This window comes from Gorilla gorilla, chromosome 3 (assembly GCF_029281585.2).
Source record: "Gorilla gorilla gorilla isolate KB3781 chromosome 3, NHGRI_mGorGor1-v2.1_pri, whole genome shotgun sequence".
In the NCBI taxonomy this organism is placed as follows: domain Eukaryota; kingdom Metazoa; phylum Chordata; class Mammalia; order Primates; family Hominidae; genus Gorilla; species Gorilla gorilla.
In genome coordinates, this window is record NC_073227.2 from 160,163,779 (window position 1) to 160,182,480 (window position 18,702).

The following is an 18,702-nucleotide window of genomic DNA, read 5'->3' on the forward strand; positions in this document are numbered from 1 at the left end:
ACCACTGTAGACATTATTAGGAGACACACAGGAGTTACCACGTCCATCCTCAAGTCCAGTGGGGCATGGCTTAATAGTTCTTTGATGAGGACCCAAGACTGGAATAATTTTCTGTGGCTCTTGGCCCTGCCCTCTGAGTTCCTGGTTCCACTTTCTGAATTACCCTTTTTTTCTTTTGGAAGTTAACAGTTGTTTGCAACTGAGTAGTTTTTCAGTATTCTGACCAGTAAAATATTGAGAGTCTAAAGACCTCTTTTCATTTTGTGCTGTCGTTCTTTTCCTTCCAGATTTACTATTTCTGCCCATAGAATAAACATCATGAATCTTTTGTGAGTCTTATTGGAATCCACGTATACTTGAGCTTCTATGGAGGGGAGAACACCCTTAAGTTCTTAGAGAAGTTTTATTGTTTGAGAATCTGTGAGTCATACTCTTAAATTTTTTAGAGAGCCTTTCTTCAGACTAAATAGTGAGGCACCACCATATTCTGAGTAACAAAAGTTTGTAATGCCAAGCCCCTTTGCCTTCCCTCTTGACATATTTTTTGATCTTTGCCCAGCAAGCCATTTCTGGAGAGACTGAGAGTTTTCAAAACCATCAAGCCCCTGTCTCTTTTCTTTAGTTTCTTTGTCCTCTTACATTTTTCCTGGGCACTTTGCCTGAAAATCCCTTCAGTTAGTTAGTTAGCTCACTGAGTTCATTTGACACATTTTATAACACTGTTGCTAAACTTTCTGCTACTCTGTGGCTGTAACATATCCTTCACTTCACCTGCAGCCTCCTCAAAGTCTAGACTTCTATGAATAGTTCAAGGCTCTTCAAACTTCCACTAAAGCCCTACTCAAAGTCTGTCCACCTTTTGCAACTCCCTGGCTCCAAAGTTACTCCCACATTTTAGGTTTTTGTTACAGCAGTATCTCATGTCCAGGTACCAAAATCTGTGTTGTTTATCTATTGCTGCAAAACAAATTACTCAAAAACATAGGAGCTTTAAATAGCAACCGTTTATTATCTGACTGTTACTATGTGTCAAGAATTCAGAAGTCACTTAGCTGTATGTTTCTGAAGACTCTGGGTCTCTCAGGCAGCTGAAGTCAAGATGTTGGCTGGGCACGGTGGTTCATGCCTGTAGTCCTAATGCTTTGGGAGGCTGAGGTGGGTGGTTGCTTGAGTCTAGGAGTTCGAGACCAGCCTCGTCAACATAGTGAGACCCTGTCTCTATTTATGTTTTAAAATTTAAAAAGTTGCCAGCTGGAGCATCTGAAGGATCGGCTTGGCTTGGAGGATCTCCTTCCATGATGGCTTACTCTCATGGCCAGAGGCATCAGTTCTTGGCCATACATTGGTCTTTCCATAAGATTGAGTTTCCTCATAAGACAGGAGCTGGTTTCCTCTGAACGATCCAAGAGAAAGCAAGGAGGAACCTATAGTCCATTTATGTCCTAATATTAATGTTACATACCTTGGTGTATAGTACATGTTACTCCTTACACATGAGTCACTACATATAGCCCACGTTTGAGGTGGCGGGGGTGGGGGGTGGGGTCCTGCCTTTTTAAAGGAAGAACTTGTGGGCATATTTTGAAATCACCACAGTGGTAGTGTATTTTGGAATGACTTTTTTCATTTCTCTATATTAACAGATGTTATCCAAATAAATACTGGATGAGCCTTTAGCTTTCAAATTTGTTCCTTGAAATCAAAACAATATAAATATTTCACTATATTATAGCATATTTGTCAGTGATTTCCAGTCTTTTGAGACAGTCATTAGTTTATACTTCTAGGGATATTGTTAATTTTCAGTATTAAATTTTTAATTTACTATAGAGTTATTCATTTATTGTGTTAACAAATATTTGAGTGTTGTCTGTCTGTTTTGGCATGCTGCTAGGCCCTGAAAATAAGGTTACAAATTAGACAGGATCTCCTTTACCAAAGAGCTCATAGCTTAAAAGAGAGACAGCTGTATAAACAAACTATTGTGTCAAGCAAAATATATTAGCCATAGTGGCAGCACAGACAGAATGAATAATTGTTTGGCCAGGTTAGAGAAGGCATAACTAAGCGAGCATAGTCCTCTGAAGCCATAGAGATATGCAACAGCTTGTTATATTCATAGATTGCAAATAGTTTAATATTGCTGTTTAACTTGTATGTTTTGCTGTGATCATTTGTTTACATGCATATCCCATATGGTTTCAAGAAAGTTTTCTGAAGTGGTTCCGTTGTTTGCTATCTGATGTTGAACCATTAAAAGGCTAGGTACTGCTGGGTGCGGTGACTCACGCCTGTAATCCCAGCACTTTGGGAGGCCGAGGCAGGCGGATCAGGAGGTCAGGAGTTTGAGACCAGCCTGACCAACATGGTGAAACCCCGTCTCTACTAAAAATACAAAAATCAGCCGGGCGTGGTGGCACATGCCTGTAGTCCCAGCTACTTGGGAGGCTGAGGCAGGAGAATTGCTTGAACCTGGGAAGCAGAGGTCGCAGTAAGCTGAGATCTCGCCACTGCACTCCAGCATGGGTGACAGAGTGAGACTCCGTCTCAAAAAAAAAAAAAAAAGAAAGAAAAAGAAAAGGCTACATACATATGGGGACATTTACATCCATACCATGTAATATTTTTTTAAATTTGTTTTTTGAGACAGAGTTTCGCTCTTGTTTCCTAGGCTGGAGTGTAGTGGTGTGACCTTGGTTCGCTGCAACCTCTGCCTCCTGGGTTCAAGCAATTATGCTACCTCAGCCTCCTGAGTAGCAGGGATTACAGGTGCATACCACCATGCCCAGCTAATTTTTGTATTTTTAGTAGAGACAGGGTTTCACCATGTTGACCAGGCTGGTCTCGAACTCCTGACCTCAGGTCATCTGCCCACCTCGGCCTCCCAAAGTGCTGGGATTATAGGCATGAGACGCCATGCCCAGCCTCATGCAATATTTTTTAATGGAAGTTTGGTAGGATCAAATAATACTTTAAATTACTAATCTGATTAACATGCTTGTTAATTTTATTAATTAACTTATTGCCTGCAGCAAACATGTCTGACAAAGAGCTAAAGAAGCTACGTAATAAACAAAGAAGAGCTCAAAAGAAAGCCCAGATAGAAGAAGAGAAAAAAAATGCAGAAAAAGAAAAGCAGCAGAGAAATCAGAAAAAGAAGAAGGATGATGATGATGAGGAGATAGGAGGTCCAAAAGAAGAACTTATTCCAGAGAAACTGGCCAAGGTACTTAATAATAGTGTTTAGCACAATTGAGTGAAAGTTTATGACCAGCTGTTGTCATTTTTATACTGTCTTATTTGACAGTATATAACCTTATGTGATTGTAGGTTTTAGAGCCAAAAATTATTTTATTTTTTAGTATTCTTTCTTTAATATTTTGTTTCTGATCGTGTTTCATGTTTAAAACTTGAAATAATGATCCTGTTCCAAAGTCATGTAGTATAGTATGGTGGAAAAAATTTTGGCTTTTGAGTCATTCTGATCTGGGTCCAGATATTAGCTCTTATATTTTCACTGTGTGCCCTTGGACACTTTGTCTAACCTCTCTGATGGTTTTCTCATCTATAAAATGGAACTAAGAAAATCCTTATTTAGGACTGGAGAAAATACATATGTAAAGCATCTAATGTCTGTTACAGTGGTAACATGCAAGTTTTTATGTCTAGGCTAAATTGAGTTTGTTATAAACTGAGGACTATACCTGTATCTCCCATTTACCTCTGTTGTCAGTTTACATTATTTATTTTCTAGCCTAAGGCTGTAAATATTTTCCCTAGGCCAAAATCTGACCTGCTGGTTTTAACCATTAAGCTGAAACCAAGATACTCATTGTCACATGAACCGTTTTGATTAATAACATTCCTTTGTCCTTTCTTTTGACCCTAGACATCTTCCTGCTTTGTATGAAAATAATTGCATAATTTGTTATGTTAAAGCAATATAGGAAGCAGTCACCCCAGACTTTAATTTTAGCCTCACTAGTAAGGAAAGGCTCAAAATCATTTCCCTGACTGCTTTATAACCAAGGAAAATTATAATGCCAAACAAATAGAGTTGGAGAATATGTTTTGAATTCTGTCCATCAGAGCAGGTAGACAGTAGTATCACGTAGACATAGTGATATTGCTATGAGAAATATAGCCATGTGCCTATAGTTCCAACTATATAGGAGGCTGAGGTGGGAGGATCACTTGAATCTAGGAGTTCGAGGCTGCAGTACACTGTGAGCTATGATCATGCCTGTGAATAGCCATTGTACTCCAGCCTGGGAGACATAGCAAGACTCTGTCTCTTAAAAAAAAAAAAGAGAAAAATAGCACACACACACACACACACACACACACACACACACACACACACACGAAATATAGAAAAATCCAGTTGGATTCTACAAGGATTTATTGACATGTTTTTACAAATAATTGTATACCTGCTAGGAACAAACACAATACCTTTTTATTGTTGGGAATTTATTGGAAGACTGCACAGGGAAGCAAGAAAGCACAGAAAATTGACCTTTCAGGCCTCAGAGAATTTCAGTCTTTCAGGGCATAGAACTTAAACTTTAGACCTTCCATCTTTATGCCCCCACTTTCTTTATTACTACTACTTTTACCACCTTCACTGCCTGCCTGCTGCCATCATCACTTTGTCTACTTACTTTTCCCTTTATCCCATGACTTTCCTTAATGACATTTTTCATTATAACTCTTCATGTTTTCATGTATTTCTTTTTTGTTTGTTTGTTTGTTTGTTTGAGGTGGAGTCTTGCTCTGTCACCCAGGCTGGAGTGCAGTGGTGCGATCTCGGCTCACTGCAAACTCTGCCTCCCAGGTTCACGCCATTCTCCTGCCTCAGCCTCCCAAGTAGCTGGGACTACAGGCGCCCGCCACCATGCCTGGCTAATTTTTTTGTATTTTTAGTAGAGACGGGGTTTCACTGTGTTATCTAGGATGGTCTCCATCTCCTGACCTCGTGATCCTCCCCCCTCAGCCTCCCAAAGTGCTGGGATTACAGGCGTGAGCCACTGCGCCTGGCCCATGTATTTCTTAAGGAGAGGATCTCTTTTGATTATTTAGTTACTGTTTGATAAAGAGTACACCTGCAGAGCAGAATTCTTGTACTAGGTTTCCTTAAAGACTGTTAGGTTTTCCTTGGGTCCAGGGTGTCATAATTGCCTTCAAGCCGGATAACAACCTGTGGTCTAATTATTTGTAGCCACGATTGTAGAGTCTGAGAACAAAGTAATGGCTACAAACGGTGCTTCTGACTGCTTTGTTTGGAAGAAGCTTAGTGCAAGGTACCCTTTTTCATGGGCTGCTCCTCAGTACATATTATTCTTACCTGTTAGGTACATAAGACCTTTTTCTTCCTCAGCTAACTTCCTCCAAGATGCCCCTGTTTAAAAGCATCTATACTTACCAAGATTTCCAAATGTGGTAACAACATCAAATTATACCAAGCCATCATAATTAGGAGTGGGTTTGTAGGTTATTTTAAAGGCCGCCTGCCAAGTCTGGTTCTGCAGTATATAGTATCTCCCCCGCCCTTCAACCCCCCCTTTTTTTGGTGATTCTGTATTTCAGCTTTCTTGTATGTGGTAAATGGCAAATTTAGTGTCACCAGTTCAGGATAATATTCAGTCATGTGTCATTTAACAGGGATACATTCTGACAAATGCATGCTTGGGTGATTTTGTTGCTTTGTTTTGTTTTTTTGTTTTCTTTTGAGACAGGGTCTTGCTCTGTCACCCAGGCTAGAGTGCAGTGGCATGATCTTGGCTCACTGCAGCCTCTGCCTCCTGGCCTCAAGTGATCCTCTCACCTCAGCCTCCAGAGTAGCTGGCATTACAGGTGCCCACCACCACGCCTGGCTAATTTATTTTTATGGCAATGGGATTCTACCATGTTGCCCAGGCTGGTCTCAAACTCTTGGGCTCAAGGGATCCACCCACCTCAGCCTCCCAAAGTGCTGGGATTACAGGTGTGAGCTACCACACCTGGCCTGGGTGATTTTATTGTTGTGCGAACATCATAGGGTGTATGTACACAAACCTAGATGGTAAAGTCTACTACACACTTAGGCTATATGGTATAGCTGATTGCTTCTAGGCTACAAACCTGTATAGCGTGTTACTATAGGCAATTGTGATACATGGTAAGTAGTTGTGTTCCTAAAATGCCCTAAAAATAGGGCATTATAATCTTATGGGACCACTTACGCAGTTCATTGTTGACCAAAACATCATTATGTAGCACATGACTATATAAAATAAAATCAAAGCATTAATAAATTAGCAGTAATTCCAGTAAAGAAGGAGAAAAGGAAAATGGGAATTAGTAAGGTCAGTATTCAGTGAACTTGAGTATAAATCTCAGGTCTTGGCAGAAGCTGTATCACTTGTTTCTCCAACTTACCATGAGGCATTAGTTGGTATTTATGAATTCCCTTTTGTACCACTCATCCTATCTTCCTCCTTGCCTTCACTCAGCATTTTGTTGGTTTGTTTGTTTGTTTGCTTTTTTTTTTTTTTTTTTTGAGATGGAATCTCACTCTGTCACCCAGGCTGGAGTGCAGTAGCATGATCTCAGCTCACTGCAACACTCCGCCTCCCAGGTTCAAGCGATTCTCCTGCCTCAGCTTCCCCAGTAGCTGGGATTACAGGCACATACCACCACACCCACTATTTGTTTTGTTTTGTATTTTTAGTAGAGATGGAGTTTCACCATGTTGGCCAGGCTGGTCTTGAACTCCTGACTTGAAGTGATATGCCCACCTTAGCCTCCCAAAGTGCTGGGATTACAGGTGTGAGCCACCGCGCCCAGCCTAGCGTTTTTTTTCCTGTTGTATATATACTTTTCCTTCCAAAGGCTATGATTCCTTAGTACAGTAGTCTTTCTTTAAAAAGTATCATTTTAAACTTTTTGTTGCTGTGCTGGGAGTTGCTATGCTAGAGACATATACTCCTTTACAACATATCTTAATATGAGGATTAGATTTCAAGTCAGTTTATAAATTTAAAAATTGCATATGATTAAATTGCCCTTGGAAGTGTCTTAAATTGCCCATTAAGTGCAGTGCAGTCTCATCCTACATGCATTTAACCTAAGTGAACTCAACTCTTCATGACTGGATGTACTTTTTTCTTTAAGGGAGACAAAGAATAATATGCATCATGATGGTTAATTCTATCCAGTATTTCCCTCAGTGAACACTGGACCCCAACTGAGTATGAGATGGGAGGCATGACTGTCACGGTCCATTTCAGTTCTTGTGTGCTTATCTTGGTGTGAACATCTTGCTGTGGTGATTGTCAATTTGGTATTGAAAACATGGTTTTCATACACGTAATACAAAGTATTTATATTTTTATATCTGCCTGTCTTCAGCTTAAAGGATTTTCAAGGGATATTTTGACTTTTTTTTCCTGAAATACTGATTTTAGACTTGCATTTCTGATTACATGATTCCATGTATATATAAAACCTTGTTCTGCACGATGTATGAGTAAATATAGAGTGTAGATTTCTTGTGGTTATCTACGTATATTTAAACACTTAGATTTACCCTGACAAAGTCTTACCTATGAGAAGTAAACAGAGACTGAGACTACCTATCAGAATATCAAACCCAACCCAGATCTCCTTTGGGGGAATATGTTCTTGTTTATTAAAGTTGGAGACAGAATTAATTTCTCTGTTTCCTCTCTCCAAGTTCGAGTACTTGATTTAACTAAATATAAATACTTGTATTGATTTACCTGCCCTATAGTCCTTGTTTCCCTTTGTAATAGCAGCCATATGTCTCTGATAGTAAATTACCCTGGTCAATACACTGACCCTCATTTCAGTCTGTACCCTAGAGGCATGAAAGGCATGATACAGCTAGGTGGCAGGTTTGGTTTCCAGTTCTCTGCCTTTCTCTGATACAACTATTTCTCCCCTTGTACCAGAAATTCCTATATAGTAGAATATGGAGTCATGGGAGCAAGAAGTAAAATATGTACAAATGTGTGGGGAAGTCGTACCTATGAGGGCCTTTATTTTCTCCTCTATCTCTTGGTTCCTGAATCCACAGTTATTAGAGTGGCAGAGCCATATATTAATTTCTGGTTCTGGTTTAGAACATGTATCCTTCAAAAGAAAACATTCTGGCACTGGAGCTGGGCTTTTAATGGGTTATTTTATTGTCCCTTAAGGCCTTCTGCTTTACACACTAGGACGTGGTGAATCCCATAGAATTCACTTCACTGCTTTTCTTTTCTTTTCTTTTCTTTTTTAAATGCAGTGAAACAATTTTCTTGCCCAGAAGCTGTTTTGGTGAAATCACAATTACTCTACTAACAGAGGCACGTTGACCAGATGTGGCAAATTCATTTTCCATTAGGGTAAATTGTTACTGCCTCTGTGATGAGAGAAAGCAAATATAGAATCCAGATGTTTAGTGCCCTTCTGATAAATATGGTGGTGGTCTCCAGCCCTACCAGAGATAAGACAGGGAATATAGTCTTGTCTTAATATTCAGTCCAGGAGTAGAATAGTAGCATAATTGCATTATACCTGCCTAGTAATGATTGCAAGTATATAATTACTATGACATTTATGTAATTAATAAAAATTGGTAGGAACACAGTTCTATAAATATTAATATTTTAAAATGCCACCTCACCATTAATATGTCATTTGAATAAATATGAATTCCTGTAGAATTTACAGAACAAAGCAAGACAGAATGGATAGTGTAGTATTGAATAGCTTGATTATACTTCACTTTGTTTGAATTATAAAGAACATTCACTCATTCTGTCATGGTCTCTGTAGTCTCCTTTGTACTTCTCCTGTCCTAGTTCACATCTCTTCTTTCTTCCCCCTTGGCTATCTGACCTGTTTCTCTTTCTGTCTTTCTTTCTCTGGTTCTATTTTATCTACTTCCTTCTTTTTGGATAGTTTCTATCCAGCAATAATAAAGTATCTAGGGTTAAAAATCAGTTAAGAATTCTAGAATTCAAAATCCCCTTTGTTTAGGTTATAGGAGGTTAAAATATGACAGTGTTTTTCTGGGTGACTGGTAAGTGATTTTATTTTTTAAAAATAAGAATTTTTAGTAGAATAAAATCACATTCCCCAAGAACCTTACTTTGATTTGTATAATATCTTTTATTTTTGTTAGGTTGAAACTCCATTGGAAGAAGCTATTAAATTTTTAACACCGTTGAAGAACTTGGTGAAGAACAAGATAGAGACTCATCTTTTTGCCTTTGAGATTTACTTTAGGAAAGGTAGGCAATTAGGGTACAGTGGCCCTGACAAAACTGATCACTGTATTTCTTAGGTATAGTCACCCAACTCTGATAGCCTTACCACTGTACGATTATTTAGCAAATGCCAACGCAGCTTTCTCACAGAAATGCCTGCTATGAACAGAATGTGTAGGGAGATATAATGATATAATCACTTCTTTTAGCATATTAGAATCAATGATAGATGTACATAACATAACTAGGATTCAGGTCAGATGTAATTACCATGTATATGGTTCAAAGAATTGATCATGTGGATAAAATTAGTTAATACACAGAGCTTAGACCTAGTACCTGGTATATAGTAAGCATTAAATAAATGTTAGCTATTATTAGCTATTGTTACAAATAGAAGATAAAATTTTGAGCCTGGATCTTGAAGGATGGATTATATTTCTAAAGGAAAAGATACATAGAAGGCAAGAGTATCTGTTAAGAAAACATAGGAGTGTGTAAATAATGTTGAGGTTGTCTGAATTGCCTGGAGCAGGTAAAAGATGAATGAAGGGTCTTGGTTTCCAGGTTTAGAATGCTTAGAATATATATGTAGTAGATAATAAGATTTTAGAGTACTGAGTTAATATTTTCCAAGTGGTTAATTGAAAAAAGAGTTCGTCACAAAGGTGATGCATATTAAAGGAAAGAGAAACTGTTCAATAAAATCAAAGAGAAGGTTGTTGCTCTAAACAGTATATCTACTAAAGGAAATTGAATAACATGGTACTTCTCTATATGAGTATCCATTTAAAAAGTCATGTTTGGCCAGGCGCAGCGGCTCATGACTGTAATCCCAGCATTTTGGGAGGCCGAGGCAGGTGGATCACCTGAGGTCGGGAGTTTGACACCCGCCTGACCAACATGGAGAAACCCTGTCTCTACTAAAAATACAAAAAATCAGCCGGGTGTGGTGGCACATGCCTGTAATCCCAGCTACTCAGGAGGCTGAGGCAGGAGAATCGCTTGAACCCGGGAGGCAGAGGTTGTGGTGAGCCTAGATCACGCCATTGCACTCCAGCCTGGGAAACAAGAATCAAACTCCATCTCAAAAAAAAAAAAAGGTCATGTTTATCAAAAGTAAATGATGTTGGGGAAAAGTTGCTATATTATTCCAAAATAGGATACAGAACTACCTATAAATTGAAATTTTATTAATATATTTACATAGGTATATAATATAGAAGTGGCTGGAAAGAAATAGATCAAAAGATAACAGATTGTCTCTTGATAGATTTTGAGTGATTAAAATATTTACTGTATTTTCTACTTCCCACAATTATTATAACGTGGAAAATAAGTTTAATAAATAGTCCAATAATTTTCAAACTTTAACAGTTAATACAACTCCCACTTTTAAAAAATTCTTAATTGGAACCCCAAAGTATAAAATTCAAAAGCTGCTCTGCTTAAAGTAGCGAAGGGCAATCTAAAGCCCCATTCAGTTGGCTTCTTGGCTGTGTCCTAACCTCTAAAGGACCCCAGCATTTGGAATCCACTGCAGTTGTACGAAATTGGTAATGACAAAGGCATGGCAGTATTTTTGGCTTTTTTAGTATTGGGGACAAGGGAAAGAGCATTAGGAGAAGAGACTGGGGTTTTGAACTTTGTCATTGGGAAAATGATACCAAATTAGGAAAGTCTTATCAAAGAGGTTGGTTATAGATAAAACTTGGAAGTGGACTGAGTATTCAAGTGCAAATTTCCATTTAACAGGTAGAGATACTACTGAATCTTGGGAAATACAGGGAATGGGAGTGGGGATAGCATAGGGAAAGATCAGAGAATGACTGAAAAGATAACCTTGGTAACTATTCTACCTTTAGAGGAGAAAGGAGTCACAGATTGACAGGAGAGGAACAGTCAAACAGAAGGGAAGCTGTTTCACATGTCACAAAATAAAAGAATACCTTCAAATATACACAATGAAATTTTCTAAGTAGTGGGAAAGGTTGCTTTATTTTGAAATAAAGGAAGTTAGGAAATGAAGGCACTTCAAATTTTCTTTGCTTATATGTCATTAGTTTAAATATTGCTAAATGCCACCTAAATTTTCTACATTTCACAAAACGTTTTTTCTTAATGTTATGTGAAAAATATTAACTAATGTTGCTAAATTTGAGGAAAAACGTTTGCCTCAATCATATGTTTGTGGTTCTGATGTGATCGACTCTAAATTTACTTTTTCTGTTTGTGAAGTCTTGGCCCTCCAAAGGAGGCCTCTTATCCAATGATCAAAATATATCTTACTTTCTCTTTTTATAGAAAAGTTTCTTTTGATGCTACAATCAGTAAAGAGGGCATTTGCTATTGATTCTAGTCATCCCTGGCTTCATGAGTGTATGATTCGTCTCTTTAATACTGGTATGTTTTTGTTTTCCATTACTTAAGTATTTGATACAGTGGTTGATGGTGACGGTATAAGTGGTCTGTACAAGTTTATCATAAACCAAATGATTTTAAAGCTGTCACATACTAAATTAGCTAAGGGAAAAGCAGGGCTTTTTTCTTTATGATGAAGGTTTTTATTTTAAGGATACAAGTATTACCTGATTTTGACATAGAATTATTCAGTCCAGATATTTGAGAATCATCTTTGTTTCTGTTTCTAAAAAGTTACATGTAAGTTGAAATTTTGAACCATATTTTGTTATGTAAAACTTCTTAGTAAATTGTTTTGAAATTGAAGAATCTCTTTGAAATTGACTGTTTTCTCCTTATTTATCTGTATTGTAGATCTGACTTTGCATGAATTATGTTTTCTTAGCACAATTCGAGTCATAAAATTTTTTGTTACTTTAAAACAATTATCTGTGTCTTCAAATATTTTGACAATCAGATCAGTTTTATATTAGTTTTAATGTAAAGTAGAACTACAGAATTTTCGACCCTGAAAGGTAGAATGTTACAGTAATTGTCTCTCATTTCATAGTGGGAAAAATCTGAGACCTTAAAAGATGACTCATTCTAGGTAACAGATAGAAACTTAGTAACGCAACAGTGACTAGAGCCCACATCTTCATATTGTTCTTTCTACTGTAAGAACTGTACATTTATAATAAAGTACTCCTGTAGTCAGGTTGTATTGTTGTTTGGATTTTTAAGTGACTGGTGGGGGAGAAATAGAACCTTTAACAGAATAATCTATAGAATTTGGAAATACTGTTAACTATCACATTGCCAACTCCATACATTTAAAACTGAGGAAATTAAATCAGGCATCCCAATCACCAAAAAAATGCTAAATTGTCCCAATTGATAACATCATTTTGGCCGGGTGGAGTGGCTCACACCTGTAATCCCAGCATTTCAGGAGGCCGAGGTGGGCGGATCACTTGCGGTCAGGAGTTCAAGACCAGCCTGGCTAACATAGCGAACCCCCGTCTCTACCAAAAAATACAAAAATTAGCCGGCCATGGTGGCACACGCCTGTAGTCCCAGCTATTCAGGAGGATGAGGCAGGAGAATCGCTTGAACCTGCAAGGCGGAGGTTGCAGTGAGCCGAGATCACACCACTACACTCCAGCCTGGGCAACAGAGTGAGACTCCGTCTCAAAAAAACAACAACAACATCGTTTTGACTTTCAAGAAAGATTAGACTTAAATTATACTACGCTTGTCCAAAAACTAATTTGTGTTACAAAAACTGAATTGTAGAAGTGTTTTTCCTCAATTTTTAAAAATTATGAAAGTAATAATGTAACCATATTATAGAAAGTAAAGGAGAGAATTGCTGTATTTAGTAGTTTGTTTCTCTTTAGTTTTTTGGGGGGGGTATGAAAAATAACTTTGCAATCATGGGTCAGAAAATTAAGGATAGAAATAATAGTTTTAATTTATTCTCAGTTAAGATGGAGTATATGTAAAGTATTTTCAAAATGAAGTATTTTCAAAAATAACATACACACTGTTATATACTTTATACATATTTTCCTGAAAGGTAGTAAAATAACCTAAATCCTTTTGAGTTAGATACTTTCTTTTGAAATACAAATTAAAAGTGACATATTTAAATGTATTTGCTTATAATCAGTATGTAGATTGATTAACATGAGTGTTTTCTTTCAGCAGTTGGTTTCAGAAAATTAAAATACACATGGGCTTAGAATGATTAATTAGTTAGAATTACTGAGTATCTATACTGGCTGTACCCATTGCTCTTTGTGTTCAGCTGAAATCGTCATCACTTTACAAAGTGATCTAATTTTGACTGACTTTAGGCAATGAAATTAGGTTGTGATTATTTGCATTGGTAAAGATCTGTCTCTTAAAAAGCCTTTAAGAAGTTGGGTAGACTGCTTCATTGCCTTTATTGAAAACGGGTGTACTATAAAGGCATATGTGAAAATACAGATATCCAAATAGTGGCATCTTTGTTATACCCCAAGGGTTTCTTTAACTAAAATATTTGGTACTTTAAAAAAATATGTAATTTAGAAGTAATTTCTCAGGAATACATTTGTCATGTTAAGATACACTGTTGTAACTGCTTCTTTACAAAGAAACCCTCACAGACACCTTTCTGGAGAGTATAGAGGAAAACAGTGCCTCCATACCTGTTTCATCAGTTGTGGAAGCTTTGCTGAGTGAATATGGATTTTAGCATGGTTACTGGCACCCTCCAAATCTCTAGAATATGTTGTTATACTAACAATGTTATTACTAAATGCTGCATGCAGTTATTTACCATATAGGAGCACTGTCTTTTTCTTATTATGAGGACGATATATTTAATACCCTTTTAAAGTTTTTTATGATTTTAAATTTTAAAGTTGTAGGACTTAAAACAATTACATTTCTGGTCAGTGCTAAGTAAAAGATAGGTGCTTATATATTCTATTTGTCTTATTATTTTCTTAAATGTTTATATTCTCCTAACTGCTTTTAAAATTAGCACTATTTGGCTGCCTTGATCTACAGTGAAACTTAGGTCTTTTTCCTCTCCCATTTGCACAAACTCATTTTTCTTCGATCTGCAGATATGTTTTTTATACTTATGTATGTCTCCTCCAACCTTCTTTCATAATCTAATTTGTTGTTTATTAAACCTTGTTTAATACTTACTAAATTATTAAATTTTTTTATTTTTTTTAAGCTTTGTTTAATTTTCTCATTTATTTTGCCGTTTTTGAGTTGTAATCACTTACTCGGTTGTACTATAACCTAGTAGTGAACAGTCATTACCTCACACAAAATAAGAACATTTTTTACCCAAATTATTAACAATGCCAGCTAGCCTGAGAACCCTGTGCAATCCCTTTTGCTAAGAATCAGCCACCTTTTCATTGTGTGTTTTAACCATTGGTGCTTGCTTAATTTATTCATTCTGTTAATAAGCTAATAGCATGAACCAAACATTCCAGTTTAAGATGTCAAAGGACCCAAATCAAAAACCCCTTAGAAAAGGTTTTATATTCCCCTTCTCGCTCATCAGTTATTACTTTTCCTTGATTCTCAAGACTTATTACTCTTTCGTGGAAGGTAATTGAGTTAGTAGGGGATTTGCTACTTTCCTGAGGCCTTGATGTTTTTTGTCAGTTTTACCACATTCAAAGGCTTTTTAGAGTTTTTCTCCCCTGCCCACTAGTCTTTAGCAGTAAATGGACATCTGATAATCTGTGACATTTGATGTTGCTCCTTTTCTTAAGGGTACACATAAAATTTCATTACACAGAATTCCATAGGACATTCTGGGTTTTACTGCAGTAGAATTTTTTTATCCTTTTTGTAATTGATATTTTCCTGGAAGTTAACAATTCTAGTTTTCTGCAACTGTAATTTCCAGGAAAATATCCAGAAAAGTTTAGGAGAAAATTAGTAGGCCTCAAACTTTTTGGAATCAGCTATTAGTGAAGTTATTTGCTTCAATTTTGGTAGAGTTTTTTTTAGCAGTTTTAATTTTTCTGGGAGATTGTTTAATCTGATTAAAACAAGTTAAAAAAAGATAATGAAAACCATAAAAACCCCTTGCCTACCCCTCTCTTCATCAACTATGATACAAACTATGCAGATATTTTTTACATGTAAAGTATCCTGAAAGCATTTCAGGCAAACCAGCAAGGCCTATGTAAATAATTTTTATTGTACAGAAGATACATTCTTTTTGAGATAATTAATGTCATTGCAGTTGGCTGTAACCTATTTTAATAACTTTTTTCCTGTTTCCTCTCTATTCCTGCTTTTCCACTGAAAAACAAGTATTGATAAATTGCCAAAACCAAGTTGAAAGTACAGCCATAGTAGAGGTTAAACTAAAGTATTTCACTATAGCTCATTTACTTGAACCACCCAGTTTTATAGAATAATAGAAGAAATGCTATTTAACCAACAAAGAGCATGTCAGTGAATTATTCAGCTAATAATTATGTATAGAATATTTCACTTAGAAAATGTTTCCTACTGAGTTCATTATATTTTTTAAACTTAGATTAATGATCCATTAGCAGGATAGTGGGTCATTACCAGCACTCAGAAACCCAAAATAAAAATAGAATAGTGTAGAAAAGATCAGCATATGTTGCACACAGTAAGTGTTCTGTGAAACTTTTGCTTCACATAAGTTATGGATATGGAATATGTATTTGTCGCAGTACAAATACCTGATTAAAGTGAAAATTTGAAAGTCATCACCATAGTTCCCAGCCATAAGGAAAATCTACGTAATGTTTTCACACTATGATAAAAATAGTAACTATGATTTATTGACTACCTATTACATAATTAGCACTTTTACACAGTAGCTTTTCCTTACTGTAAATATTTTAGATTAGATATCACCCCAGTTTTATAGATCAAGAAATAGGTTCAGAGAGGTTATGACTTATCCAAGCCTGGATCCATACCCAAGTCTAACTGGCTTCAAAGCTCCAGACTCTCTCTTTATACCAAAATGATAATGAAACAAAGTGTAACTTGGATTCAATCCAGAGGAATCATCTGTAAATCCCAAGGCCTGGGAATATGATGACAACAGTGCATTCATTCATTTATGTATTTATTTTGAGACAGAGTCTCACTGTGTCACCCAGGCTGGAATGCAGTGGCATGATCTTGGCTCACTGCAACCTCCGCCTCCTAGGTTCAAGCTGTTCTCCTGCCTCAGCCTCCTGAGTAGCTGGGACCACAGGCACACACCACCATGCCAGGCTAATTTTTTTATTTTTAGCAGAGACGGGGTTTCGCCATGTTGGCCAGGTTGGTCTCGAACTCCTGACCTCAAGTGATCCACCCGCCTTGGCCTCCCAAAGTGCTGGGATTACAGGCGTGAGCCACCGTGCCCAGCCTATTTATTAATAGGAAAATGCTTTGGTGGTCCTTGGGAGTTTATTATACAGTGATAGCTCAATTTACATAGTTTCTGAAATAAAGGTCAATGACATCAACCATGTTTTCTTTTGTTTTTAATTGAAACATGTGCCTTACTTGGGTATAGAGGAAGATAGGGAGGGTGAGGAAAATTTGTTGTCTCCAGCACTACATAATTGGCTGTGATACTATTTACCAGGTGGGTACTCTTAAGTTGCTGCTTTGCAGACCTTAAGGTTGAGGGGGCAGCTCTAGGGGTTTAGAAGGCTGTGAAACTACATGTTTTGTCATCTCCTTTGCTTACAGTTCCTTTCTGGAAATGAATCTCGTGTTAATAAAATTATTTGAATGCCTTTAGAACATTAGATTGTTCTGCTGACATACATTCTTTTTAATGTGTATTGCTGGGCATGATGGCTCATGCCTGTAATCCCAACACTTTGGGAGGCCAAGGCGAACAGATCTCTTGAGCCCAGGAGTTGGAGACCAGCCTGGGCAACATGGCGAAACCCTGTCTCTACAAAAAATAGAAAAATTAGCTGGACGTGGTAGCTTGCACCTGTGGTCCCAGCTTCTCAGGAGGCTGAGGTGGGTGGATCACTGAAGCCTGGGAGGTTGAGGCTGCAGTGAGCCATGATTGCACCACTGTACTCCAGCTTGGGTGGCAGTAAAACCTTGTCTGTCTCAATCAATCAGTCAATTTATATAGGTAAGCTCTTTTTGCAAATGTTAAATTATCAGTAGGTTTTATCTTGTCTTTGTATATAATTGCCATGTTTCATTGGCCTCATCATTAGGTAATTTAACTCCTATAGGCTGGGTGTGGTGGTGCACACCTGAAGTCCCAGCTACCTGGGGGGCTGAAGTGGGAGGATTGCATGAGCCTGGAAGGTTGAGGCTACAGTGAGCCATGGTTGTGCCACTGTACTCCAGCCTGGGTAATAGAGGAAGACCCTGTCTCAAACACAAACAAAAATAAACTTTTGTAAACTTTATCAGAGTATTCAACTGCTAAGATTTTATTTTTAATTTATTCAGCAGTGTGTGAAAGTAAAGATTTACCTGATACAGTTAGAACAGTATTAAAACAAGAAATGAATCGTCTTTTTGGAGCAACGAATCCAAAGAATTTTAATGAAACTTTTCTGAAAAGGAATTCTGATTCATTGCCGCACAGATTATCAGGTAATCACTTTATTTTATCCTTAGCCTTCTAAAACAACTTCAGTAATTTTAATGAATCACCAATAATATAAGGTACACATTTTTAGAATGGAAGAGGCAGTGTGTATATGTTACATTGTGATCGTATGAAAACAGGCAGCTTAAATAAGCTTCCTAAGCTGGGCACAGTGGCACATACCGGTAGTCCCAGCTACTCAGGATGCTGAGGCAGAAGGATCACTTGAGCCCAGGAATTTGAGGCCAGTCTGGGCAACATAATGTTACCCTGTTTCAAATCAAAACAAAACCAAACATATATATATAATATATATATATATATATATATATATATATATATATATATATATGCGCTTCCTATACATTTTTAAATTTCTTACGGCAAAATAATCACTACAAATCAAAGTCAGTGGTCTCTTCTGGTTCAGCATTGGCATTACAAAGAAGCAGGTGTAACTGAACTTAAATGTATATCATAAAATGAAGGTAGAGTTTTCTTTTATTTCTTTTTTCATCATTGGGCTCTTAAAATTCACTCAGATAGGACCATCCTCTTCCATTTCTCATTCTTATGTAGGTATCAGAGTTGACAGTGCTAAACACCTGAAATTATCTTCACAGTTTGAGAAATCTAAGTCAAGGGTCTGTGCCAATGAGCCAAAATCTGACCTTTATGGGACCATGTGGGTAGTACTTTTCAAATACTTGGCTTAAGCCCAGCAGCTTTGTATACCTTTGTGGAATCCTGAATTCAGCATTTTGGCTCACACTGTCGAGATAGGATAGTCCCCCAACCTCCACATTATTCTGCTTATTTCAGAAAGAAGACTATCATGGTCCTACCACAAAAATACAAGTATTATTAGAATGCTTGTGTTTCTTCATAGTCTCCTTTACTGTGCATGTGTTGCATATACAT

General features: G+C 37.2%; 1 protein-coding gene across 3 annotated transcripts in view; it reads left to right on the top strand.

Annotated features, from left to right (window-relative positions):
• The window catches only part of NAA15 (N-alpha-acetyltransferase 15, NatA auxiliary subunit), a 90,968-nt gene that overhangs the window by 67,856 nt on the left and 4,410 nt on the right, over nt 1-18,702 (top strand). For 2 of the 3 annotated variants that reach the window (XM_019025433.4, XM_055384722.2), the window contains 4 exons: nt 3,033-3,226; nt 9,173-9,281; nt 11,562-11,660; nt 17,640-17,786. In XM_019025433.4, the coding sequence (XP_018880978.1) occupies nt 3,033-3,226; nt 9,173-9,281; nt 11,562-11,660; nt 17,640-17,786 (549 nt within the window). The remainder of the gene's footprint in view (nt 1-3,032; nt 3,227-9,172; nt 9,282-11,561; nt 11,661-17,639; nt 17,787-18,702) is intronic. The other variant, XM_019025434.4, reaches the window with a different exon arrangement.